The sequence below is a fragment of the Sceloporus occidentalis genome, unplaced genomic scaffold (genome assembly GCF_023333645.1).
Source record: "Sceloporus occidentalis isolate IW3139 unplaced genomic scaffold, rSceOcc1.0.p SCAF_14, whole genome shotgun sequence".
Taxonomy (NCBI): domain Eukaryota; kingdom Metazoa; phylum Chordata; class Lepidosauria; order Squamata; family Phrynosomatidae; genus Sceloporus; species Sceloporus occidentalis.
Window position 1 is genome coordinate 12,367,991 of NW_028316994.1, and position 23,417 is coordinate 12,391,407.

General features: G+C 41.9%; 2 protein-coding genes across 5 annotated transcripts in view; one reads left to right on the forward strand and one right to left on the reverse strand.

Annotated features, from left to right (window-relative positions):
* Positions 1–15,963, forward strand: part of ADCY4 (adenylate cyclase 4) — a 42,802-nt gene extending 26,839 nt beyond the window's left edge. For 2 of the 4 annotated variants that reach the window (XM_089481248.1, XM_089481250.1), the window contains 10 exons: positions 649–786; positions 1,704–1,811; positions 1,929–2,113; positions 3,304–3,388; positions 5,583–5,741; positions 6,560–6,709; positions 8,206–8,313; positions 11,095–11,209; positions 12,777–12,901; positions 13,473–15,963. In XM_089481248.1, the coding sequence (XP_089337374.1) occupies positions 649–786; positions 1,704–1,811; positions 1,929–2,113; positions 3,304–3,388; positions 5,583–5,741; positions 6,560–6,709; positions 8,206–8,313; positions 11,095–11,209; positions 12,777–12,901; positions 13,473–13,625 (1,326 nt within the window). In that variant the 3' untranslated portion in view covers positions 13,626–15,963. The remainder of the gene's footprint in view (positions 1–648; positions 787–1,703; positions 1,812–1,928; positions 2,114–3,303; positions 3,389–5,582; positions 5,742–6,559; positions 6,710–8,205; positions 8,314–11,094; positions 11,210–12,776; positions 12,902–13,472) is intronic. The other 2 variants (XM_089481249.1, XM_089481251.1) reach the window with 2 other exon arrangements.
* Positions 15,964–17,455: 1,492 nt separating this feature from the next.
* Positions 17,456–22,650, reverse strand: LOC149304004 (leukotriene B4 receptor 1-like). Its single transcript, XM_089480400.1, has 2 exons — positions 22,583–22,650; positions 17,456–18,593 (listed from the first exon to the last, which is right to left on the reverse strand). Exon 2 carries the CDS (start codon positions 18,557–18,559, stop codon positions 17,456–17,458), a length of 1,104 nt encoding a protein of 367 aa, XP_089336526.1. The 5' UTR covers positions 18,560–18,593; positions 22,583–22,650.
* Between the last annotated feature and the right edge of the window lie 767 nt (positions 22,651–23,417).

A 23,417-nucleotide genomic window follows, 5' to 3' on the forward strand; every position in this document is an offset into this window, starting at 1 on the left:
TTAGGTTTTAGTATAGTTACTGTAATGTGCTCTGCATGGGGCTGCATTTGAAGAGGGCTCAGAAACTTCAACTGATCCAAAAAGCTGCAGCGAAATTACTAACAGGTTCTGGCTACATGGAACACAAAACTAATTTGTTGCAACAGCTCCACTGGGTGCCAGTCCATTTCCATGCACAATTCAAAGTGCTGGTTATCGCCTTTAAAAGCCCTAAATGGCTCAGGTCCAGGTTATTTGAAGGACCGTATTCTCCCTTATGAACCAGTCCATACTCTTGGTAAGGGTCTTCTCTCTGTCCTACCATCTTCACAGGTACATCTGGTGAGAACATGGGAGAAGGTCATGAGAGAGTGGCTGCTTCTAGGCTCTGGAACTTACTTCCCAGAGACATTAGACTGGCACCCACCTTATTTTCTTTTTGCAGACAAGCAAAGACTGTTCTAGTTCAACAGGCATTTGATGAGTAATAATATAAGGCCCATTTTATGCAATGTGCTGGATTGAGTAGAGTTGTGCCCTGAAATTTAATAGAAATTTTGACCAAAAAAGCTGGTAGCATTGATGGAATGATAAGAACTTGGAATTAAAACAGGATCCTGGATCAACTGGATGTTCTTGTCTTTTTTATGTTTCCCTTTTTTGGGCCAGAAGTGTTTCTTGAAAGGGCCGAAGGTCTTATACTGGGTTCCATCCATCTCAGCCAGTGTCTGCAGCCAACCATGGCTACGAGTCTCTCTGGGCATTGTCACCATACTTGTGGTTCTCACCATGGCTGTTCTAAATTTGGTATGTTGTCAAGATGGGGAGATTGTGAAAGACAGAGAAGTGGTGAGAGAGGGAAACGTTGGGCTGTGTGGGAGAACATAAAAGAAAATTGAAATCCTTGAAGTTTTTCTTTGTAGAGCAGGTGGGTGTGAATTAAGTTTGTTTGGTTCTGTCTGGAGAAAGATTGAACATTAATTAAAAGACAAGATTCTTGTGGTATTGGCTAACAACAAAACTGACAATTTAGCTGTATGGATGCTGAGTAAAATAACAAAAAAGCATGAGTAATAGCTTTATTGTGTTACCAATGTATTATCTAATATTCATTTAAAAAGCTTTCATTAGTCTTCTCTTCATTAGCCATTACAATGTTTGGGATGGGAGAGAAGCAGGCAAATTAGAAAAATTTGAAAAGTACAGCCAGCCTTCCATATTCATGGATTCTGCATCCATGGATTCAACCATCCATGATTTGAAAATATTTTTAAAACCTCCCTCCGCCCCCCCCCCCTGCAAGAGCAAGCATTGATTTTGCTGTTTTATACAAGGCATAACATTTTACTACACCATTGTATATCATCATGCATGGATTTTGGTATCCATGAGGGTTCCTGGAACCAAATCCGAACAGATGCCAAGAACCCACTTAGAATTCTCTGCTAGAAAACTCTACTCCCGTCTCCTGATTTCTAGCACTTAAGGTCCTCAGAAGAGAATTCTAACTACCTCACCAAACTAGAAATCCCAGGAGTCTACAGATTGGTGCCATTGCAGTTAAAGTGAGATTGAAACACTTGCCTTGCACAGATACAATCCCAATCTTGATCTAAGGCACAATGCACTCTCTCTTTGCTCTCCTGTCTTTGGCCAGCTCAAATTAATTCACATGTACCTCGGAGCATCCCTTCTGATACTCTTTTCCCATCACTGTTTGTTAGTTCTTTATGCCAGAGACCTCCTGCTTTCCAAACCCTCCAAATTCCACCATGGCCGGTGTGAACATCACCCAAGAGTTTATTCATGTTGACACCCTCTTCTGTGTGCCAGTAAGTATGTATCCTTCTGGAAATACTTCATTGGTATTTATCTATATTTGTTGGACGATACTTCTCCTTTTAACAACAATTCTTTTTGCTCTCTGTCCTGCTCTCATCTTCCTATAGTATTACATCTACTGCTGTATCTTGGGGTTCCTCTCATGCTCCCTCTTCCTGCACATGAACTTTGAGCTCAAGCTGACAATGTTGACCCTTTGCCTTGTTGTCTACAATGTGCTGTTCCTTCACTCCCACTCGTGGCTCTCCGACTGCTATGTCTCCTGCCTCTACCCTAACCAGACAGCTCTCAGGTAACTTGTCCTCATGATGTCTATAGCCTACTTCCAGCATAAAGACAGAAATTAAGTGGCGGTTACCAGCAATAGTATTGGTAGTGTTTTCAATCACTGAACTGGATTGCTTCCCATTTTGATGGGCGATGCAGAAGAGGGCAGCCAAAAATGATAAAAGGACTTGATCATAGAATCACAGAATCCCAGAGGTGGAAGAGACCACAAGGGCTAATGCAGTCTAACCCCTTGCTATGCAGGAGTAATCAATCACAAAGAAAAGCAAAAATATCATAATCATTGCCAGGGTTATGATGACAGTGATGAGAGCCTGTGCAATTGAGGTTTAATGTATTGTGCTTAATGTGTCACCCTTGGGATGTTACTGTTTGGTCCTGAAATTTCAGATCTTGGGGGTGTTCCCTGACTTGGCAACCCTACTGGGTGACCTTGATCAAATCACTGCTTCTCAGCTTGACCTATCTTGGAGGATTGTTGTGGTGGGAATGAAACTAAGTGGAGAAGAACCATACACACCACACATTACCTGGAGCACACTGGAAAGGTGAATTTTAAATGCAGACAACTGTATGACAGGACAAAACATGATAGATGTTTACAGTGTGTAGTTGTGATGATACCTGCTAGCTGAGATGCCTTTGAAAGGAGATTAGATAAATTCATATGGGAGGCAATAAGCCCATTAGAGCTCTGAGCTCATTTCAAAAAGTTGGCCTACATTTCTAAAACCTCGTCTCTGGAATGCAGTCTTTGGCTGAATCTATGCTGCAGAATGAATGCAGTTTGACACCACTTTAACTGCTATGGCTCAATGCTATGAAAGTCTGGGTTTTGTAGTTCTGTGAGATATTTAGCTGTCTCTGTCAGAGACCTCTAGTGTCACAACAAGCTATACATCCCAGGATCCCATAGCATGAAGCCATGGAATTAAAGCACTGCATTATTTCTGCTGTACAGATACAGCTGTGGTCCTTTTCCTCAGGATACAGTGGGCACTGAAATTGATTCAAGGAGATAGCTGCAGCAAAACAATCTTTTCACCCAACAAATGGAGAGCACACCACACAAAGTGATCATGACCACATGCTTGTAATAAGTGCTTATTGTTGTGTGCACCTCTCTCAGGAGAAAACTGACAGCTCATGTGTGATGTCCCAAGTTGATGTTCTCCTCTAACCCTCCACTTGCAGGCCTGGGGTGCTGAAGGAACCCAAGGCGATGGGAGCTTTCTCATTCTTTGTTTTCTTCTTCACGCTCTTGGCTTTGGCGAGGCAGGTAAATTGCTTTTTCCTTCCCATCAGAAAAGGGGTTGGAAAGATGTAAACTGAAAAAATCATCCAGTGCATTTTTTGCCCCATAGCCTCCCAGGGATTAAAAAATATGTAAATACTTTATTATCAAATGCCTGCTAGTGAGTGTGAGGGGTACTTTGCCTCCATGCTCCATAGAAGGTATTTGGGAAGTATCTGGGGCAAAAATTAGTTTTTTGCAGTGGGAATATGGTGGCTGGAATGGTTTTCCAAGCATCCCAGGGGGCTAATATGGTCTTCTAGCCTTCTACACTTGCCCACACTTGCAATAGGAGGACTGCTGACAAAATAGATCTAAAATGTGAGCCTCCATTTCATGAAGAGCTCATGTCTATGGATGAGACCCTGCAGTGTTTCAGTGTAGTAGAAATATATATTTCAATAAACTGTTTGTTGTTTTTCCACCTCTAAAGGTTTTTCTTTCCCTGTTAAAGTATGTTTTTGAGGTATATTTTCTAAGATTCTTGGGTTCAAGACTGGGCATTGCACCCATCACAGCCTTCTGTGTGATTGGATATCTATTTGTTTCCATGCACAATGCAAAACCTCACTGTTTCCTGCTTCTTTCTATTCCAGATCTTTCCCTCCTTCCCCCCACTGTTGCCCTATAATATATTGTTTTCCTCTTTTGACTGTGGTTTCAAACAGTTGTCATCCTGGCCAAGCAAATATGTTGTGGTGGAGGTACCTGAGTGGTTAAGGGGATATGTTTTCTCCTTTTTTGTGTTGTTTGTGGTGTAGATTCTTATCTGAGTGAGTGCTGGTTTGGAGAAAAGGCTCCATCTACACTGTACAATTAAGGCAGTTTGACCTGCTTTAATTGCCATGGCTCAGTGCTATGGAATGATGGGATCTGTAGTTTTGTGGGATATTTAACCTTCCCTGTCAGAGAGTTCTGGTGCCACAACAAATGACAAAACCCAGGATACCATGGGATGGACCCATGACAAGTTAAAGCAGTGTCAAAATGCATTGTTTCTGCAATGTGGTAGCAGGCTGTGCCATCCCACTTTCCCAGTTGCTTTTAAAATGCCCCAGGAAATATTTACACTGCAGAAATAATGCACATTGATACCGCTTTAATGGCCATGGCTCAGTGCTATAAAATTCTGGGGCTTGTAGTTTTGTGAGGCATTTAGCCTTCCTTGTCAGAGTGCGCTGGTGCCACAACAAATAACAAATCCCAGGATTCCATAGGATGGAGCCCTGACAATTAAAGTGATGTCAACCTGGATTAAGCTGCCTGATGTGGGGGACTGGCAATTATTATCCCCTACCTGCATATGCCAGTGACTGACACTGTATTTGTGCCCATTGGCTACAAATTCCCCAGGGACCGGCATCTGATGGCTTGTTGTTCAGCTTTGGTATATAGACTACCATTTTAAGTAGCAGTGGACTAGATGTAATTCACTTCTACTCCACCTACAATTAGCATTTTTTTAAAAAGTTGTAAAAGAGTAACTAGGATCAAGCACATGTGGCCCAGAAATCTTTATCAGCAGTGTATAGACTGTGTGCTTGTGCCGTTCCATTGCCCCCTGCATCTTCCTGCAGCGTCTGGCTGTAATATGAGTAAAGAGATAAAAAGTACATGATTTTTATCTAAGTATACAGATAAAACTAACACATGATGGTGATAAAGTCTTTAAAGAAGGCACACAAATATCCACCTATCTCATTCTCACAAGAAGAAATGAATAATTGCAATTTGTGCTAGGAGAGGGTTTTCACATTTTTCAATGATCATGTATATTTTTGGAATGAAACAACAAGGCAGAAAGCTTACCTTTTTTTGTAGTAAAAACGACAATTTCTGTGCAGAGAACAATGGTTTTAGTGCACAAAGTACATTGTTTTCTGGGCCAACATGGTTTCATTTTTTTTTTCAGTTAAAAAAACAACAACTTTTACATGCAGTTCTTTCATTTAAAAAAAGTTTCCCAAAGCAAGACAAAAACAAACAAAAATTTCTGGAGGGAGTGGTTCAACATGTTGAGCAACTTAATGCTTAAGCTGGTTTCATATTGCTATAACTGCATAATAAGTAGATATAGCCTATGACTCTAGCCAGGCTTGTTTTTATTTAATCAGTTCTGTATGAAAGGAAAGATCCCTGAGGGTAGGAGCTCACTGTTTAACTCTTCCTTCCTTCTCAGAATGAGTATTATTGCCGCTTAGATTTCCTCTGGAAGAAGAAGTTTAAAAAAGAGCGTGAGGAGATTGAGACCATGGAGAACCTCAACCGTGTTTTGCTGGAGAATGTGCTGCCAGCTGATGTTGCTCAGCAGTTCATCCGCCAGAATCGTCGCAACGAGGTGAGCCTTGGCGGCTTTGCATCATAAAACGGCATAGCCATTTCATTTAGCCTGTTGTTGTTAGGTATCATTAAGTTGTATTTGTATTATGACATCCCTAAAATGCCCAAGATCACCCACTTGCCCAGGGGCACCCAATGGGTTTCTATGGCTCAGTAGGGATTTGCACCCCAGTCTCCCAGGGTCCTGGTTCAACACTGCACCAAGCTGTCTTTTTTGTCTAATTATTGCTCACTTATTTTATGCCTTGTCCTTTATTCTTTTTCATTTCTTTATTTTAATTTTTCAAAATTATGTTTAACCTTTTTTTTATTAAGGCATTTATAATGAATCTTCTTGGTTAGTCTATGCATCTGAGGAAGCAGACCAAGAACTCTTTCACACTGAGAAAAGTGACAGGAGCATAGTGGGATGCGCCCATCACTATCACATGATTGTTTGAAGACTATCAGATGATGTCGCGCAATGTCACAATAATTGTGGCATTATCCCATAAATAAATAGTCATTTTAGTGCTGTTTTTCAATAAGTTAGAAGATCTGTTTAACCTAAAAATGTCAATTTTTCAAAACCAGAAATGGACTTCTATGTCTAAAGGCTTTATTTTTGTGGGGGCATAGGAACTGTTTTTGGAAGTCCATTTGGTCTTAAGGAAATTGGCCCCAGACCAATCATCCAAGGGAGTTAGCTAAAAATTGATAGCAATTTTTATAATCTTCAATTTTGGGTGCAGAACATGGAATCCACTGAGATGAGATTTTGGATGGATGTTGCCCATGCAGAAGTCTGATCACCTCTCTCTGCCCTTTCTCTGCCAGCAGGATCTCTATCACCAGTCTTATGACTGTGTCTGTGTTCTCTTTGCTTCCATACCGGATTTCAAAGAGTTTTACTCAGAATCCAACGTCAACCGTGAAGGACTCGAGTGCCTTCGGCTGCTGAATGAGATCATCGCTGATTTTGATGAGGTATGGATAATTCTAATATTCCTTTTTTGTCTTCCTTCCCTTCTTTAAAATCCTGTTTAAATGAGAAGTCCCAGCTTCTTACAGATGCCCACCTGGTATCTAGACATTTGGAGCAGGAACTCAGTAGCTGGCGTTTTCTTTTTCCAAAGAGGGTATTCTGGTAGAGTGCAGTCTTTACAATAGTGAACTCCAGGACATAGGGAGGGGAGGCTGATCTGAACCTTATTGTTGGTGGAAGGTGTGGCTCTCATGATGTTTTCCCCCTTTCCCTTTTGCACCATGCTTTCTATTTTATCCCTAAGGGTATATGTGAAAGGGGGATAAAATGTTCATTTTGCAACTGAACTCCCTTGCAATATCTTTGTCTTGCCCCTTCATACAGCCGCACATACTCTTCAATTACGCATTGTCTTTCTAGTTCCTTTAATATACTTGCCTATGTCTGTCTGTCTGTCTGTCTGTCTGTCTGTCTGTCTGTCTTCCACCCATCCATCCATCCATCACATTTATTTCCTGCCATTTCTCCAACAATGTCAAGATTTGACCCTGCAACTCTGGCTGCTACCACACTGCAGAATTAATGCAGTTTAACATCACTTTAACTGTCATGGCTCCATCTGATGGAATCCTGGGATTTGTTGTTTGATGTGGCACAAGAGCTCCCTGGGCATTTGCAACTTATGGTGACCTCATGATGGTTTTGTGGGGCTGAGAGTCTGTGAGTCACCCAATATCACTTTGTGAGTTTCCATGCCCAAGTGGGAAATCAAACCCTGATTTCCAGAGTCATAGTCCAGTGTTGAAACCACTATGCCATGCTGGCTCTCTCTTACTTAATACTATGACCTAAATCCTGTTGTTAGTCCCAACTAGATATTTTATTATTTTATCCCTTATTTAGACTTGACAGCTCTTGCACTTACTACCATTTCTGTGTATAGACCAAAGTGTTGCAAATTTGTTATCCCACAAGCTTGTATGATTTTAAACAAGGATTAGATAACACTGTGAATGTCCATGTAGCTATGAGAGATAAATGGAACCATTATATTTAGAGATGATGGTCTGACTCCTATTGGTTAGTCCTAGTAAGAGTAAACCCACTGATTCAATTGTTGAACGGCGAGTCAACACATAGGTAAAGTCTATGAATTTAATAGCTCTACTCTAGTTGGCATTAAGAATAGGATTCAGGCCGAGGTGTGTCAGGCACCAGCAACCTGCAGTCCAAATGGGAATAGGGCATTCCTTGCTGTCACTGGTTACACCCAGCCTGGGCTGCCAGTGGTGCCCAGTTACTGGATATTGGGAGTATTCAACTGTCATGAAAATAGTTACTGATATTGTGCCCCCTTTGTGAGTATCTCATGTGTACACTTGCCTTTTGGACCATATCACTTTTGGAGAAGAATGGTTCAGTTATTCAGGGTCCATTAAGAATATTCTTAAGGTGATAACCACTGGACTAAGAATCTGTCTTGTTTCTGTTTCAACAGCTTCTCCTGAAGCCCAAGTTCAGTGGAGTTGAGAAAATCAAAACCATCGGCAGCACCTACATGGCAGCCACTGGCTTAAACATGGCAGCTGGTCAGGATAACCAACAGGTGAGATCTTCCTCCTTTCAGGGTTACTCTGCTGTTGGATGGACGTTTGGTAAAACTCCTCTCATGAGATGGCTGTCCACATTTGCTTCTGCAGGACCAATTACACCACAAATTAAATCTTCATATAGCAGCTTTCAGGTTGTAGAACCCTCCCCCTCACTTTTGGATTGGATTCAACCATTCCAGGTGTGGGTAAGTCAAGTCTCCTTGCTTCCTGAGGCAAAAATGGTATCTCTACCATGATTCCATTGACAGAAGTACACCAAAGCTGCTTCTGCACTGCAAAAATAATACAGTTTGACACCACTTTAACTGCCTTGGCACAATAGAGTGCGCCCTTCCTTTATGTGGGGGATCTGTTCCAGACTCCCCATATAAGGGAAATACCACATATGCTGGAGTCCCATTGAAAACAATGGGCTCATGCCTGTGGCATGGTGTGGTGCATACACCATGGGCACACACGCCATTGCCTCTTCCCGCACACATCTTTCAGCATAAGCTGAAGGCCGCGTATGGCAAGCCTGTGTATTATGTGGGCTCATTGTACTATGTAATTCTGGGATTTGAAGTCTTGTGATCTGTCAGAGAGCATTGGTGCCACAGCAAAATGCAAATGCCAGGATTCCATAGAATTGAGCCGTGGCAATTAAAGTGGTGTCAAACTGCATTAATTCTGCAGTGCAGATGAAACTCAAATCTTACTTGAATACTAACAATGGGGTGATGTCTTTTATTGCCATCAAGGGCAGTCAACTAATTTAGGGGCTGCAAGATACTGGTCACACTCAGCTTTGTTTTCTAAGAGAGGGGAATGGGCAGAAGATTCAAAGTCTGCAAATACTGTCCAGCATTTGCCACCTAAGGCAGTTGCCTCACTCTGCCTAATGGTAGGACCGAGTGTGAAGCTAGGCCTGTTTTTAATGTTTTGCATTTGCAAACTTGAGTTTATCACAATGTCATACTCTTCCTGGAAACAAAGAACTTTTGTTTCTGCAGTCTAGTAAAAAACATGTAGCTTCAGACCAAAACTATAAACACTGCAACTTTTCACTAGCAGAAAGAATATGTAACAGTTTCTGAAGATATAATCAAAGTAAGCATCAGGATGGGCATCTTTGAAAGATAATTCCCCTTGACTGGCTTCCTTGAAAGATAATTCTCATTTATTGCTTTGGTTGCGGAAACTGTGTCTCTTTGAAAATAATAATGTTTTTGAAACTGAGTACAGTACTTTTTAAAGAGAAGGATTTCCTTCCACACAGCTTCATAAGGGGTATGCTCATACTTTGTCCAATTAAAGTTCTGTTGAATATCAATGGCTCCATGTCACTTAATATGGATTTAGTCCATTAGGCAGGAACCTGATAGTGGATATTATTATTACAATTGTTCTGAAAAAGGGTTTGAACAACCAATACAGTGGGTTCACCATATTCACAGGTGCAGAAAACTTGCCTTAATGCATCATGTTTAGCTTCTGGAAAGACATTTTCAAAACTAATCTTTGGTTAATGATCCAGTTGAAGCAGTGTTGTAATTGAACATCATGACATGCATGTGCTCATGATGAGAGTACCCCCATCTATGGGGCTTTCTGGGGCCGAGAGTATACACCTAAGGTCGCCCAGTGGGGTTCCGCTGGCTGAGTAGAGAATCAAAATCTGATCACCAGAATCATAGTTCATTACTCAAACCACTACATTATGCTGGTTCTCTTCTCTATCATATTCTCCAACATTTCAGAGATGAAAACTAGCGCATGTGTGGCCAAGCAGCATCAGTGTGTGGTCAAGGTGGCAAAAGTTTTAAAAGTGGAAGGACATACAAGCAAGGAGAGGCTGCAGCAGTTTGCTTTTGCCTGAGCCTACTGGGAAGAACAAGTTTCCTCTGCCTGAGCTTTGACCTTGTGAATGCTGGCTCCTCTGTAACACTGAGGTGATATGAGCTGGGAGCAGAGATCTAGGAGTCATAGGAATAAGCTTGTATTCAAGGCTGATGATGAAATCAAGACTAAAGGGCAAATTAAGAGGTAGAAGCAATTGAGAAGGCAGGACTGCAAGGCAGCTAAAGGTCATGGAGAGAACCCTGGGTTCTAGAAGTCTTTGTTGCTCAAGCAAGGCTTAACTGGAACAGGAAACCCTCTTCTTCCTGTCCAGGAACCAGCCCAGACAGCAGAGTGGGTCCAGAGCATGAGAATATGGAATTAGGCCAAAAGTCAGGCAGTAAGAAGCTACAGATAAGCAACTTCTTAGGGTTTTCTTAGGCAAGAAATACATGGGGGTGGTTTGCCATAACTTTCTTCTGAAATACTTGGTGCCTTTAGGGTATTTTGGCCCCAATCCAGAACGTTACCTAAATATTATAATCCTTTAGAACTTATTATTACCAAAGCAATCAAGGGAACTGAAAGGGAGTTGCCAAAACCAATGGACTGATTCTTACTGACTTACTTTGGTTGCAGTGAAACTTGCTGATTCACTTTTCTTACCAGGGTAGCCAAGTGGAATGGCTGCTGATGGAAACAGCTTTAGGAAGGGAAGAATTGAAAGGTACTTGCTCCCCATGTAGTTGATGGAGAAGGTCTCATTATCACATTCTTCCTCTGAAGCTGTCAAGGTGGAATGGAAATCTACCGTTCTTACCATTTTAATTGTTACTATTTTTGCCAGGTTCTGTTCCTCTTTGCTTCAATGGACATGTCTCGGTATCTTTGTTTAACTTACCTTTCCCATTGTTGATGTGTATTCTGATGTATGTATTTGTCGGTGGTCCTTGCAGGATGTGGATCGGAGTTACACCCACCTGGGAACAATGGTGGAGTTTGCCATGGCTCTGGTGGCCAAGCTAGACATTATCAACAAACACTCTTTCAACAGTTTCAAGCTTCGTGTAGGTAAGTATGGGTGAGCCAAGGGTGTCTCGAGAAAAGACACAAATCTAATCTTGTATCTTGGACCTTTGCATTTTGCATCACAGTGTGATTTTAAAAACAGATATGATTTTATTATTGTTTTAGAGATAGAAGGGGATGGAGCACTTGAAGGGTGCCCTCACTGAGGTCGTACTTTGTATTCTATGATGGGACTTAGCTCTGAAAAAATGCTAGCCATTGAAGTTTGTAACGGAAGTTAACCACCAACACCACACACAGAACATGGCTATTTACCAGTCATTGGAAAGCAGTGAAGAGAACACTAGCCAGGAACATCTCCATCATACCATTTCCCCAGCAGCTGGCAAGCAGCCTTCCCTCCCCGCCAACTACCACTGTCATGGCCTCAGAGGGAGAGGAAGACAGGCAGGCACAGTGCCATCATGCCTTGGTCCCAGAAGCAGATGAAAGGCCTTCCCTCTGTCCTAAATATCACTGCTGTAGCTTCTGAGAGAGAAAACAGCAGCTAGCATCTACTAGACTTAAACCCCTCCCCTACTGCCATTTCTTTTTCCTTGTGACTTGGGTCTGTTTCACATGGTAATCCTGGAGGCAGGAAACTGTCAAATTAAAATCTGTAAGCCACTCAGAGAGTAATTTTGGCTGAAAGATGGTAAATGCTCAAAATAAATGAATAAATAAAGGCGTGGCAGAGAAATGTCCAGATTTGTTTTTGTAACTGAATACAAAGCACTGAGCATTTCTTTATCAAGGCTGCAAGATAAGCTGAGAAGGCTCAACCCAGAAAGTTGAATATTCTTAAGTCTCACCACTCTCAAGCAATGATCTTGGAGATTCCAGCTTCTTGGGGCCTCCAAAGACTCCTCCTCTGCATCCAGCTACTCATAGAATCGTAGAGTTGGAAGAGACCACAAGAGCCATCCATTCCAACCACCTGCTGTGCAGGAACTCACAATCAAAGCACCCATGACAGGTAGCCATCCAGCCTAGTTGGACACTTCTCTACACATCCCTCCAGAAGCCAGAAAATAGCTGGGGGTTGGAGGGAAGGGCTGCTGCAGTCGAAAGGTGGATTTAGGTGGGTGATGGAGGAGACATTCCCTAGTTCCACCTGATGAAGCTTTGTGATACCTCTTCCTGATCTAGCTTCTGCTCATGATTAAAACCGTCCTGCATTCAACCTGGCAACCATAAGTGCAGTCTATGATAAAGACAGAAGCTAAAAAATTGTTCTGTTTGAACTCTTCAGAGTTGTCCATGACATGTACAACTTACCCAGTGACCTTGAGGTCTAATGATATGTGAGTGGGTAGACCTCCTGAAGCATGGGGTTAGTTGTCAGGCTGATGGCTTGGCCAGTGTACGATTCACTGGTCTACTAGTTCACTTGTGAACTTGCCAGTGGAAGACAAGGTGGACGTTGACATAGAGGGCTATTTTAGAAGTAGAGTTTCAACTCAGTGCTTATTTGGTTTGAACAGTGGCCCATTTTTTTAAAGTTCTTTCTGACCACATAGTTATATAACCTGTATATCTGTACCCCATCCCTCTGGTATTTCCCTCCTAGGCATAAATCATGGACCAGTGGTAGCTGGAGTGATTGGAGCTCAGAAACCCCAATATGATATTTGGGGAAATACTGTGAATGTGGCCAGCCGGATGGAGAGTACAGGTGTGCTGGGGAAGATACAGGTAGGGCTTTTAAAATCAGCATTTGGGGGATGAATGGGCCAATTGCTGTTCTTCATTTTGTTAACATTTGTTATTCTGTTTCTGAATGCATCTAGCAGATTCAGGAGGACTAAATCTCCCAAATAACCTAAGTGCAGCCTTTCAAAGAATGTTGGATGTAGCTGAAAGGAGGGAAAGCCTGCTAATGGCTCTTAGTTTGTTCTGTGCCTTCAAATCATTTCCAAATTATGGTGACCCTAAGGCATACGTATCATGGGGTTTTGTTAGCAAGATTTGTTCAGAGGCTCTTAGTAGTGATAGCAAAAGGCAGTGTATTTCTCAACAAATTATGCAAAATACCATTGTAAACTACCATAGATTGGCTTGTATACAAACTTCCCAAAGTAATGTGGCTGACTATAGTCTGATACAATGGGCTACTAGATGGTCTTTAGCCTGATCCCACAGGGCTCTTCCTATGTTCGGTTTGATTTGGGTGAACATACCTTTCCAAGAGAGACCAAGATTTGGCTGGGCTATTCTTTCTCTCCCATACTATTCTTTTCTACGATCTTCCTTTCTCTTCTCATAGGTCACTGAAGAAACAGCCAAGGCCTTGGAGACTCTCGCTTATACTTGCTCTTTGCGTGGAGTTATCAAGGTGAAGGGCAAAGGTCAACTACGAACGTACTTTGTCTGTACAGACATGGCTCGGCCTGGTCCCCAAGGGCCAATGCTGAGCTGACTCTCATCAAATGAAACAGTGACATGCACAAAACCCTTGATGGCTAGAAGTTCTTGTAAATAACTGCAAACTCTTTCTTGTGACTTTTGGGAGCCACAGTGGACTTGAATGACTTCTGTAGCCTGTGATTTCATGAAAGTCTTTGTACTCCATGCTTGATTTGTGGTCTGTATCATAATAAAATGCAGGTGATGATGAAGACATCCCCGGAAACATCTCACAGATAACATTAGTGACAGATAGAGGAACTAAAGAATAAATTGCCTCTTTTGAGAAAGACCTGGCCACCAGAGTAAGCCATGGGCAATGTGCTTCCATTTTTTTTTCTGTTGTTACAAGAAGAGGAAATAATATTTGAAATGGTCACAAACATGTTTTTTGAGTGTTGAGAAGCAATGACAAGAGGAATCCTTGACTGACAAGAATCTTCACAGTTTGGGACTTATTCTGTGCAAAATTTGCATATGATTGTTTTAAACAGAAATCAGCATTTTCTGTAAAGGAAGCAACAGAGAAATATTAATTCATGTCCAGAAAACACTGCATCCTGTGCAGAAAATACTGTTTTTTATGCAAATCATCTATGTGTCAATTTTACACAGAATAAATCTTAATTTATGGCATCTCTTTGCAGAAGACAGTATTTTTGGCAAAAAAAGTTATATTTCTGCATTGAAACATTATTTTTCATGCAGAGAAGCCTGCTTCTTGAATGGAGAATGCTGATTTCTGTGCAAAAGAGCCATGTGGGATATTTCAATATAATCAGTCCTGAATTTCAAATAACCCTTGAAAACTGTGTGGTATCCAAAGTCTTTCTTGCAGTGGGAACAAAACTGCGGAAGTTGTTCATTGCAACCTTTAAGAAGAAACTTATTGAAAAATTGTATACCTATAGAAGAATGAATCCTTCCACCAAAAACACATAATGGATCCCTTGAAGGACTAAGCAGAGCTTCATTCTGGTTTCAAGAGGGAAGAAAGAAACTTCCTGGTCAGTCCATGGTCTCACAGATCCTCATTTCATTATTCCAGATCTGTCCATACGATCAGCAACTATGTTCTATGGAGACTCATTTTAGGAAATTCTTTCTTCAAGACCACAAGCATTGAATCCAGACAGTTTATGAATGTTTGAGCCCATCTCTCTCAAGCAGTGACCTTGGAGGCTTAAATTTCCAGGAGCCTTCAAAGACTCCTCCACTTCAACAGAAACTGGGCAGGACTGGGCCCTTGTAGCAAAAAGCCTGATAGGGCATGGTTATTGTTGTGTGCCTTCAAGTTGTTTCTGAGTTACAGTGACACCGAGAAAAGTCTGTTGTGGGGTTTTCTGAAAAAGATTTGTCCAGAGGTGATTTGGCTTTCCCTTCTTTTGAGGCTGAGAGTGTGTGATTTGTCCAAGGTCATCCAGTGGGTTTCCAAGGTCAAGTGGAGATTCAAAGCCTGGTTTCCCGACACTCAAACTACTACATCATGCTGACTCATCTCTGAGAGGGGATTGTTGTTGTGTACATTCACATCATTTCTGACTTATGGCAACTCTAAGGTGTACCTATTGTGGGGTTTTCTTGGACTGAGAGTGTGTGACTCACCCAAAGTCCAAAGTCACCCAGTAGGTTTCCATGGCTGAGTGGAGAATGAAACCCTGGTCTCCAGAGTCATAGTCTGATAGATAATACCCATATAAAATTGAGAAAGGAGTTATCTGGGAAATGCTGGACAGTGAGAGGGGCTGAGTTGGGTTGGCTTGTGTTGCCGTTACTGAGTTGTAGTAGAGGAGAGGTGTCTTTGTTGCCCCATCCTGACAAGGTCTCTTGTTTCTTTTGATGTGCAGAAGATCTTAATGTTTACGTGGAATCTCTTTTCTTGTGAATTTGTTGGTTCTCATTGTAGTCCTCTGGATTAGCTATGTCACTGTTTCAGTCCTGTTATGGGCCTCTTGCAAAGTCTTCTTCAGATGGGACACATTTTTGAGTTTACACATTGTTTTGGTATTGCACTGAAATCTGTGTTAATGCTCAGATTTTTGCCAGAATAACCTCCCTGACAGAATATCTTTAACTAATTATAATACAACATACATATCCAGAGGCCAAACACTCCTTTGTGAGGATGAAGGGACTGTGGGATGTCATTCTAAAATCCATCATCTAAAGTGTCTCTTGATACTTTGTTTCCTGCTTGAAAGGGAAAGAAAAGGAACTAAGTTGGATCCCAAGAAACTAAAACTGGTGTATATAAATTCTTGGAGAAATAAACAGTTTTACCTATTTTATTTGTTGATAATAGTGTGTCTCAAGTGATTGTTCTGATAGTTTTATTCTGACTTTGCTCAAACTTCATTGACACTTGGGCGACTGTCAACGGTTGCTTTCAGTGAGCAAATGGTCCCAGTACCTTGGAAACCTCTTTTATAGTTTAGACTAAAACTAAGAGCAGATTCACCATTCCACTATCTTGGGAGTCACCAGCCTCCAGTAGTCAAAATGTACCCCAAATCTCCTGTGGACGTCACACCACTGTCAGTATACAAGTGTCTTTTGTTATATATACTTGTTTATTATTTGTGACATGTAAAGAATGTTTTTGCTTTTCTATTGAAATACAAAGTGCACCAGAAAGAAGTCATATTGCTGGGGGTGGGGGGTGTCCCTAGATAATTTCTACCATCCACCCCAAGAATCTAAGCTTAACACTCTAGATATGTGGATTGAGGCCTCATTTCCCCCCTTGCCAAACACTTCACTGACTGAGACAAGGAACAAGATGGCATTCCATCTCTTTTCAACTAACTGGAGTGGCAGGTGTATCTTTCTTCAGTATTAGCAATGAGGTGATGCGTTACATTGGGCAGGCCACATATCACACAGCTTTCTTCTCTAATACCTTGGTGTCACCTTCAAATACCTGCATCCAACTTGCATTGGAAGGGATAGAAGAGAGTGGAGATTGTACATTTTCTATGTCAGTCTTTACTACCTCCCTTAAACATCTATCTGCTCCTCCTCTCCACACACTCTTCCAGACGTCCTTTTATAACTGTGTATGAGATCAGCAGCAATAACTATTAGAAGTCTCTGGTAAATAAAAGAGCCAGGAAATTAATGAAAATAAAAGAAAGCCAAAAGGGAAATTTAAGAGGGTGGATGGGACATCAATGGTACATGAAATATTAAATACTTTCTTCTCCCTGCTGCTACCTTCTCTGGTGCATTTTGTCTCATCCAAAAGTGTAATTTGGGTTCCTCAGGAAAAGAAATTTGCTTTTACAAATTAAAACAAAACCAAAAAAAAGGACACAACACTCCCATCAAGTCAGAGATTTTGGGTGAATTTCAGGAAGAGAGGGAGGGAGAGGAAAGGGAAGGGGGAGGAGAGGAGAGGGGAGGGGAGGGGGAAGTCCTAAACCAGAACATGAAAAGATTATTGCCGACTCCAAAATTCCCAAATAGCATGGGTACCTGATTCTGGCAAGTTGCAGTGCAGCCCCCCCCCCCCCAAAAAAAAAAAACCAATGTTTGCAAGCTTTGGTTTACAAAATATGACTTGTAAGTCCAATTCTAACCTTAGATGTGTTGGCAAGGGTGGTGAACCAATGAGACTCTGCTTAGTGACCTATTTTCTATTAGACATAACTCAGTTTTTTAAAAAAATGAAATGGCACTTCATGGCTGGCTGGAAAAATGGAACTGGCCTGTCTAGGGTAATGTATAAATGAAGAGGAGGTATAGAGAGAGCAATTTCAACCTCGCAGAAATCACCTGAGTTCTGACAATGAAACTGTGAGTACACACACACACACACAAATCACATTGTTCTTCAATAGGCTTTCAAGGTGACTTGAGAGGCTTAGAGGTATCTTCACCTTCTTGAGATAATCCACCACTTGTTGGGTTAGTAGACATAGTCAGAGACTCATGACTCTTCTGTTTCAAAGGTTTGGTCTTGGAACTTTCATGATGTTGACTGTCATGTATAGTGCCATGTTTGATGCTGGACATTTCTGAAGCTGTCCCTTCAAAGAGTTTGGCCATGAAACCCAAGCCAGCTGACCGGATAAAGGAGCCACCGCTGAAAGCATAAAGGATGGGGTTGACGCTACTGCTGAAGAAGGCAAAGGCAATCAAAGTAGGTCTAGCCATCATCCCTGCATTTTTCACCTTTTCAGAACCACTCCACACAGCTGCCACATCCAACAGGTTGACCACATGGTAAGGGAACCAAAACAGAGCAAAAGCTACCACAATGAGGCTGATGAGGCGGCTTGTCCGGCGCTTTTGGCGGAAACGTGTCTCCTTCAGCTTTCGGCTTATGGTCCCATAGCTGTAAAGTATGGCAATAAAAGGCAAAACAAACCCAGTGATGGTTTCAAAGAGGTTGTGGAAAACCAAATGCTTGGATCTGGGTGGAGGGTGATTGAGTACACAAAAGCTCCGTCTGTATTTACTGATCTCCATCCGGTAGACAAGTACAGGAATGGCTAAGAGAGCACCAATCACCCAGATGATGGAAACCAAAAGACGTATGGTACTTCTCGTGCGGATCTTCTGGGAGACGAAGGGCCAGGAGACAGCCAAGCAGCGGTCAAGGCTCATGAGAGCGATGAGGTAAACGCTGGCATACATGCAGACCCCGCAGATGTAATAGCAAGCCTTGCAAATACCATCACCCAGTTCCCATTTCCCAGCACTTAGAAACCGGAGGAAGATGGGTGCCAGGAGCAACACCACCAAGTCAGCTATGGCCAAGTGGAGGATGAGGAGGCAAGTGACTGTGCGCTTGCGGACAAGGCAGCCCGCACTCCAGACGACAAAGGCATTGCCAGGGACACCCAGAATGAAGGCGAGTGAGAGGACAACCTGGCCTAAGGTTGCTCCTGGTAGAGGTCCCATTGCCCTAGTTTCATTCTGGGGTGACATATTTGAGCTATTCATGATCCAGCAGAATGTTGTGAGGTGGAGAAGAATTCTGTGGGGAAGAAAGAAGTGAAAGAAATGTCAATAGAACTTCATGGCTGAGATCCTGCTTTGCAGTTGCATTGAGTTGATCTCAGTCTCCAGATTTAGGCATCTGAGATCTTTGTGTTGAAGGCAGCATGGTGTTGGCAAATGTGCAACTGAACACACATCCAGCTGTATGGCTGAATGAACTCTGAATGTGCTTCCACATCCACAACACTGTTCAGTATAGAGATCTGCTTCTATGATTTTGAACTAAAGGCAGACCACTGCTATGGGACAAAAATGTCCAGCCATTTCTATAGGGGAACTTGTATAAGACACCATAGGATTCTGACACATGTAGTCTACCCTTTCCCCTTTCCCTTGGTATTTCTAAGATTGCCATGTGGCAACAGATTGATGAATGTCTTTCCCCTACAAAGATAACCTGAATGCAATACAAAGTAAGTAGTGATAAAACTTTCAAACTAATTCTAGATGAATAGATGTTGTTGTTGTTGTTGTTGTTGTTATGTATATCCTGTAGAATAACATTTTATTCTACATATAATTGATTCCTACCCTGAACCAGCATCACTCATTCATCTGAGTCTTCCTTATCCAGAATTCTGAAGTCCAAAATACTCCAAAAATGAAAACTTTTTTTCATGGGTGGCCGAGACAGTGGTACTTTTGCTTTCTGATGGTTCAAAGTACACAAACTTTGCTTCACACACAAAGTTATTTTTAAAATATTGTTTAAAATTACCTTCAGGCCATGTGTATGCAGTGTATATGAAGCATAAATGAATTTTGTGTTTAGACTTTGGACCCAGCTTCAAGATGTCTCATTGCATATAGTATATATGCAAATACAGGTGTTTCAAAATTCCAACAAATCCAAAATCTAGAACACTTTGGTTCCAAGCATATCAGGTAAGGGAGATTCAACCTGTATATATATTCAGATGTATTGTACTACAACTCCCATTGCTCTTGACCGTGCTTGTTGGGCTGATGGGAGTTGTAGTCCAAAGCAGAATGTTCAATCCCAATCCCTCCCACCCCCATGACAGAGATTGTCCCCTTGAATCAGAAGTGACGGTTGATACAGCCTTGGTCTAAAGGCACAAAGACTTCCAGTTCTTTCAAGCCCATGGAGCAACTTCCTTGCTGTTCTTACAAAAATGGTGGGGCAACTATTTAGTGATGGGGAAACAAGGAAAGTGCCCACAGATGTGAGTTCTGCATAAAGATGCATTGTGCCTGCCATGAGATAAACTGTGTCTATTCAGAGATGAGATCAAGGGCTTTTCGTTATTTATTTTTTCCCACTACACAATACAGTTAAAAAAAAAAAAAAAAACAACCCAAACCTAAATGTATTAGTAGGGTGAACCTGCCAATAGAGCTAGCATGGTGTAGTTGTTTGAAGATTAGACTAAGATCTAATCTGCACTATAGAAATAATGTATCTTGACACCATTTTAACAGCCATGGCTCCTTCCTGTGGAGTCCTGGGATTTGTAGTTTGTTGTGGCACCAGAGTTCTAGGTCAGGGGAGGCTAAATGTCTCACAAAACTACAAATTCTAGAATTCCATAGCACTGAGCCATGGCATTTAAAGCAGTGTCAAACTGCATTGTTTCTGCTGGGCAGATAAGACCTAGGAGGCTCAGAGACCAAGGTTCAAATTCCTGCTGAGCCACAAAGTCACACACTCTCGGCCTCAGAGAAGGGCATAGGCAACCGCTATGAAGAGATCTTGCAAAATAATAATAATAATCATGTAATAGATCTGTTGTAGGGTCACCATAAGTTGGAAGTGACTTGAAGGTCCACAACAAGGGTGTACCTTGTTTCCTGGAGGGGCAAAAGCAGCTGAGGAAGCACAGTTACTGTTTAGACAGCCAAGAGGGAGAGTTTTTAAGTACCTCTTTTCCTTTACACAAATGTTCAGAGGTGCATCATAGATATAGGCATAATTGTACTAAATCTAGTTTGGACCTTGGTGGTGGTGCCTGCAGCTCAACTATTCTACCACACTCATAAAGTTCAGCAGGTAAAAGTGAAGGTGGCCTTGGGGGTGGTGGAATTCACTGTCCATCTTTGGAGGGCATCAAGTGAAGCAGGAAGATTGGCAATGACTGTCATGTACCTGTGCCAGGATTTGAAGCCAGGGTCAATGTGTGTGTTGTGCTCAGCCCTTTCCACAGTTTCTAGATTGTATCTGCTCAGCTTCATGAGCCAGTGCTTTAGCTGCTTGCAATACTGGCAGAAAGGGAACATTATTTGGGTCACCTAGATTCTCTGGTGTCAAGGATACATCATGTTCTGTGGTTCTTAGCACTACCATGGCCCTCTTTAAAAAGCATAGGCTGAGCTCAGATGATACATTCTCCATGCTTTTCTATGTAACCAGAACTCCAAAGTGCCACCCATGCACCCATGTTAACCCCAAAGCTCAGCCGTTAAAACTTAAATTAAAGCAGGCTGTGTGGCCTTGGACCTACTTTCCAAAAATCTTTCCATTAAATTTTGGAAAGATATCTTTAATTAAGACATTGGTAAGTAAATGAGAGTCAGCATGCTGTAGCGGTTTGAGTGTTGGACTACAACTCTGGAGACCAGGGTTTGATTCCCTGCTTGGCCATGAAATCCACTGGGTGACCTTGGGCAAGTCACATGCTCTCAGCCTCAGGGGAAGGCAATGGCAAACCTCCTCTGAATAAATCCTGCCAAGAAATCCCCATAATAGTTTTGCCATAAGTGAGTGAGTGAGTGAGAACAACAACAAAGGTTATTATCAGACCAGCTGCTCAATTGCAGTTTTTGCTATATACTGTTTATTTGTTATGGCTTCAGTGTTCCAGTATCAACTAATAAGGTATTTGTAAAAAGAGTTCCCTGAAGCAAATGTAGAGTGTCTTCGCTACTGCAGAATAAAAAACTACTATATCTGTGTGAACAGTCTGCTTTGTGAACAAAGCTGCTGCCACACTGCAGAATAAATGCAGTTTGATACTGCTTTAACTGTCATGGCTCCATCCTAAGGAATCCTGGGATTTGTATTTCATGGTGGAAACAGAGCTCTCTGAAAGAGAAGGCTAAATAGCTCACAAAATTATAAAACCCAGAATTCCATAACATTGAGCCATGAGTATGCAGCCACATAAATACTGATTTTATTGAATGCATCTACCCCATTCAGTTATTACACTTTTGACACTGTTTTAACTGCCATGGCTCCTTTGTACCTGATCCTGGGATTTGTAATTTGGTAAGGTACTCAGACTTCTTTAGAGCTCTCTAACAAAGAATTCTAAGTGCCTCATCAAATTGCAGATCCTAGGATTCTGTATAAGAGAGTCATGACATTTGCACATGTATGAAATTGTTGAACAGAGAGATACACTTACTGAGAGCCAAAATAAACCAGATTTCCAGTTCTTTGTAACTTTTTGAATATTAACAGCAGTGCGTGAATGTTTAACAAAAAGCAGAGAACTTGGAAGTACTATGGGATGAATTATCCTCTTCTGCAACTACAGAACTGCTTTGAGTTCTAGATCGTATGTCTAGGGATGCATACAGATCAGAACAGATCCAGGAGATGAAGTCTAAAAAGAATATAAGGTTTGCCTTGGTCACGCTTCTATGACACCATAGCACAGGTGGTTCTCACACAACTTGAGTAACTGGAGAAAAAGATTCCTCCGATGATTGTAAGGCATGGACAAACTGAAACAAGGAGTGATGCTCATTCTCCAAATGATCCAGTTGTGCAATTAATCATATATGCCCAGAGGAACTCCCTTCCATGTCACCACTTCACATTTTCAAGGACTGAGTTCTGGCACTGAAAATCCTTGCTGAGTTCTCGTAGTTCTGCCTGGCTTAAATAAAAAAGCCTTTTCATCTTCCTTGCTCTCCCATCTGCTAGAGATCCACCCTGCAACCTCAGATCTACCACCCCAATTATTTTAGGTCTCTGGAGATGTCCACTCATTCACTTACCTTTCTTGGCTTCCAAGTCTCTCTGTCTGGTGCTCAAGCCCTTTGTACCATGAGACTTATCTCATTCCTAGATTTGCAGCAATGCTTGAGGAGGTGGTTGAGTGGAAATGGTTTGGGTTTTGTGCTGATACTTTGTGAACTCTCTCCCAGCAGTGCTAAGAAATGCCCCCCCCCTTGCTATATTCTATTGAGTTCTAAGAGGAAGTGACTGTAACTTTGAAAAAAATTGAGTAAGCAGTGGTAGGCGACTACTAACGCTCTAGGGGTAATGTGGTTAGCAATTAGGTTGGGTATGTATTTTCTTGGAAACAAGTGGCAGAATCCTGCATCTGGAGATGTATGTATCTCACATTGCTAAATCTCTGTAGTGAAGCCTTTCAATTTTGTCCACTCCATCCCACCTTGCAAGCCATGTAGTGACACATCCAGCTCTTTTCCTGTAGCTGAATGCACTATGACAGCAGGAACCTAATCGATATGTCCCTGGAGGTGATGTCCTTGCCGCATGTTCAGCTAAAAGGAAACAGTGAGATATACTGTATATCCCTTCACTCTCCAGCTACTCAGAATGACCATGCTGATGGAGCTGTGTGGCTCTCAAGGTGGGTTCTGGGAGGAGATTTTGGTCACTGCATGGTCAGAAGACAATTCTGACCTACCCAAGGACTAAAAACCTGAATTACAATGTTGTAAGGCAGACTTAGAGCATTATGGCTTACTAGCAGGGTGCCAGCCATAAATGAATGTAGGGTTTTTGTTTGTTCATCTAGCTACCAGTTTTCTATTTGCTGTAAAACAAAAGAAATTCAACCCTCTCAAATTGCTTTCACACCTT

Excerpts from the sequence above, each read along its gene's own strand:
- LOC149304004 (XM_089480400.1), bottom strand. The coding sequence starts at position 18,559 with ATGAATAGCTCAAATATGTCACCCCAGAATGAAACTAGGGCAATGGGA.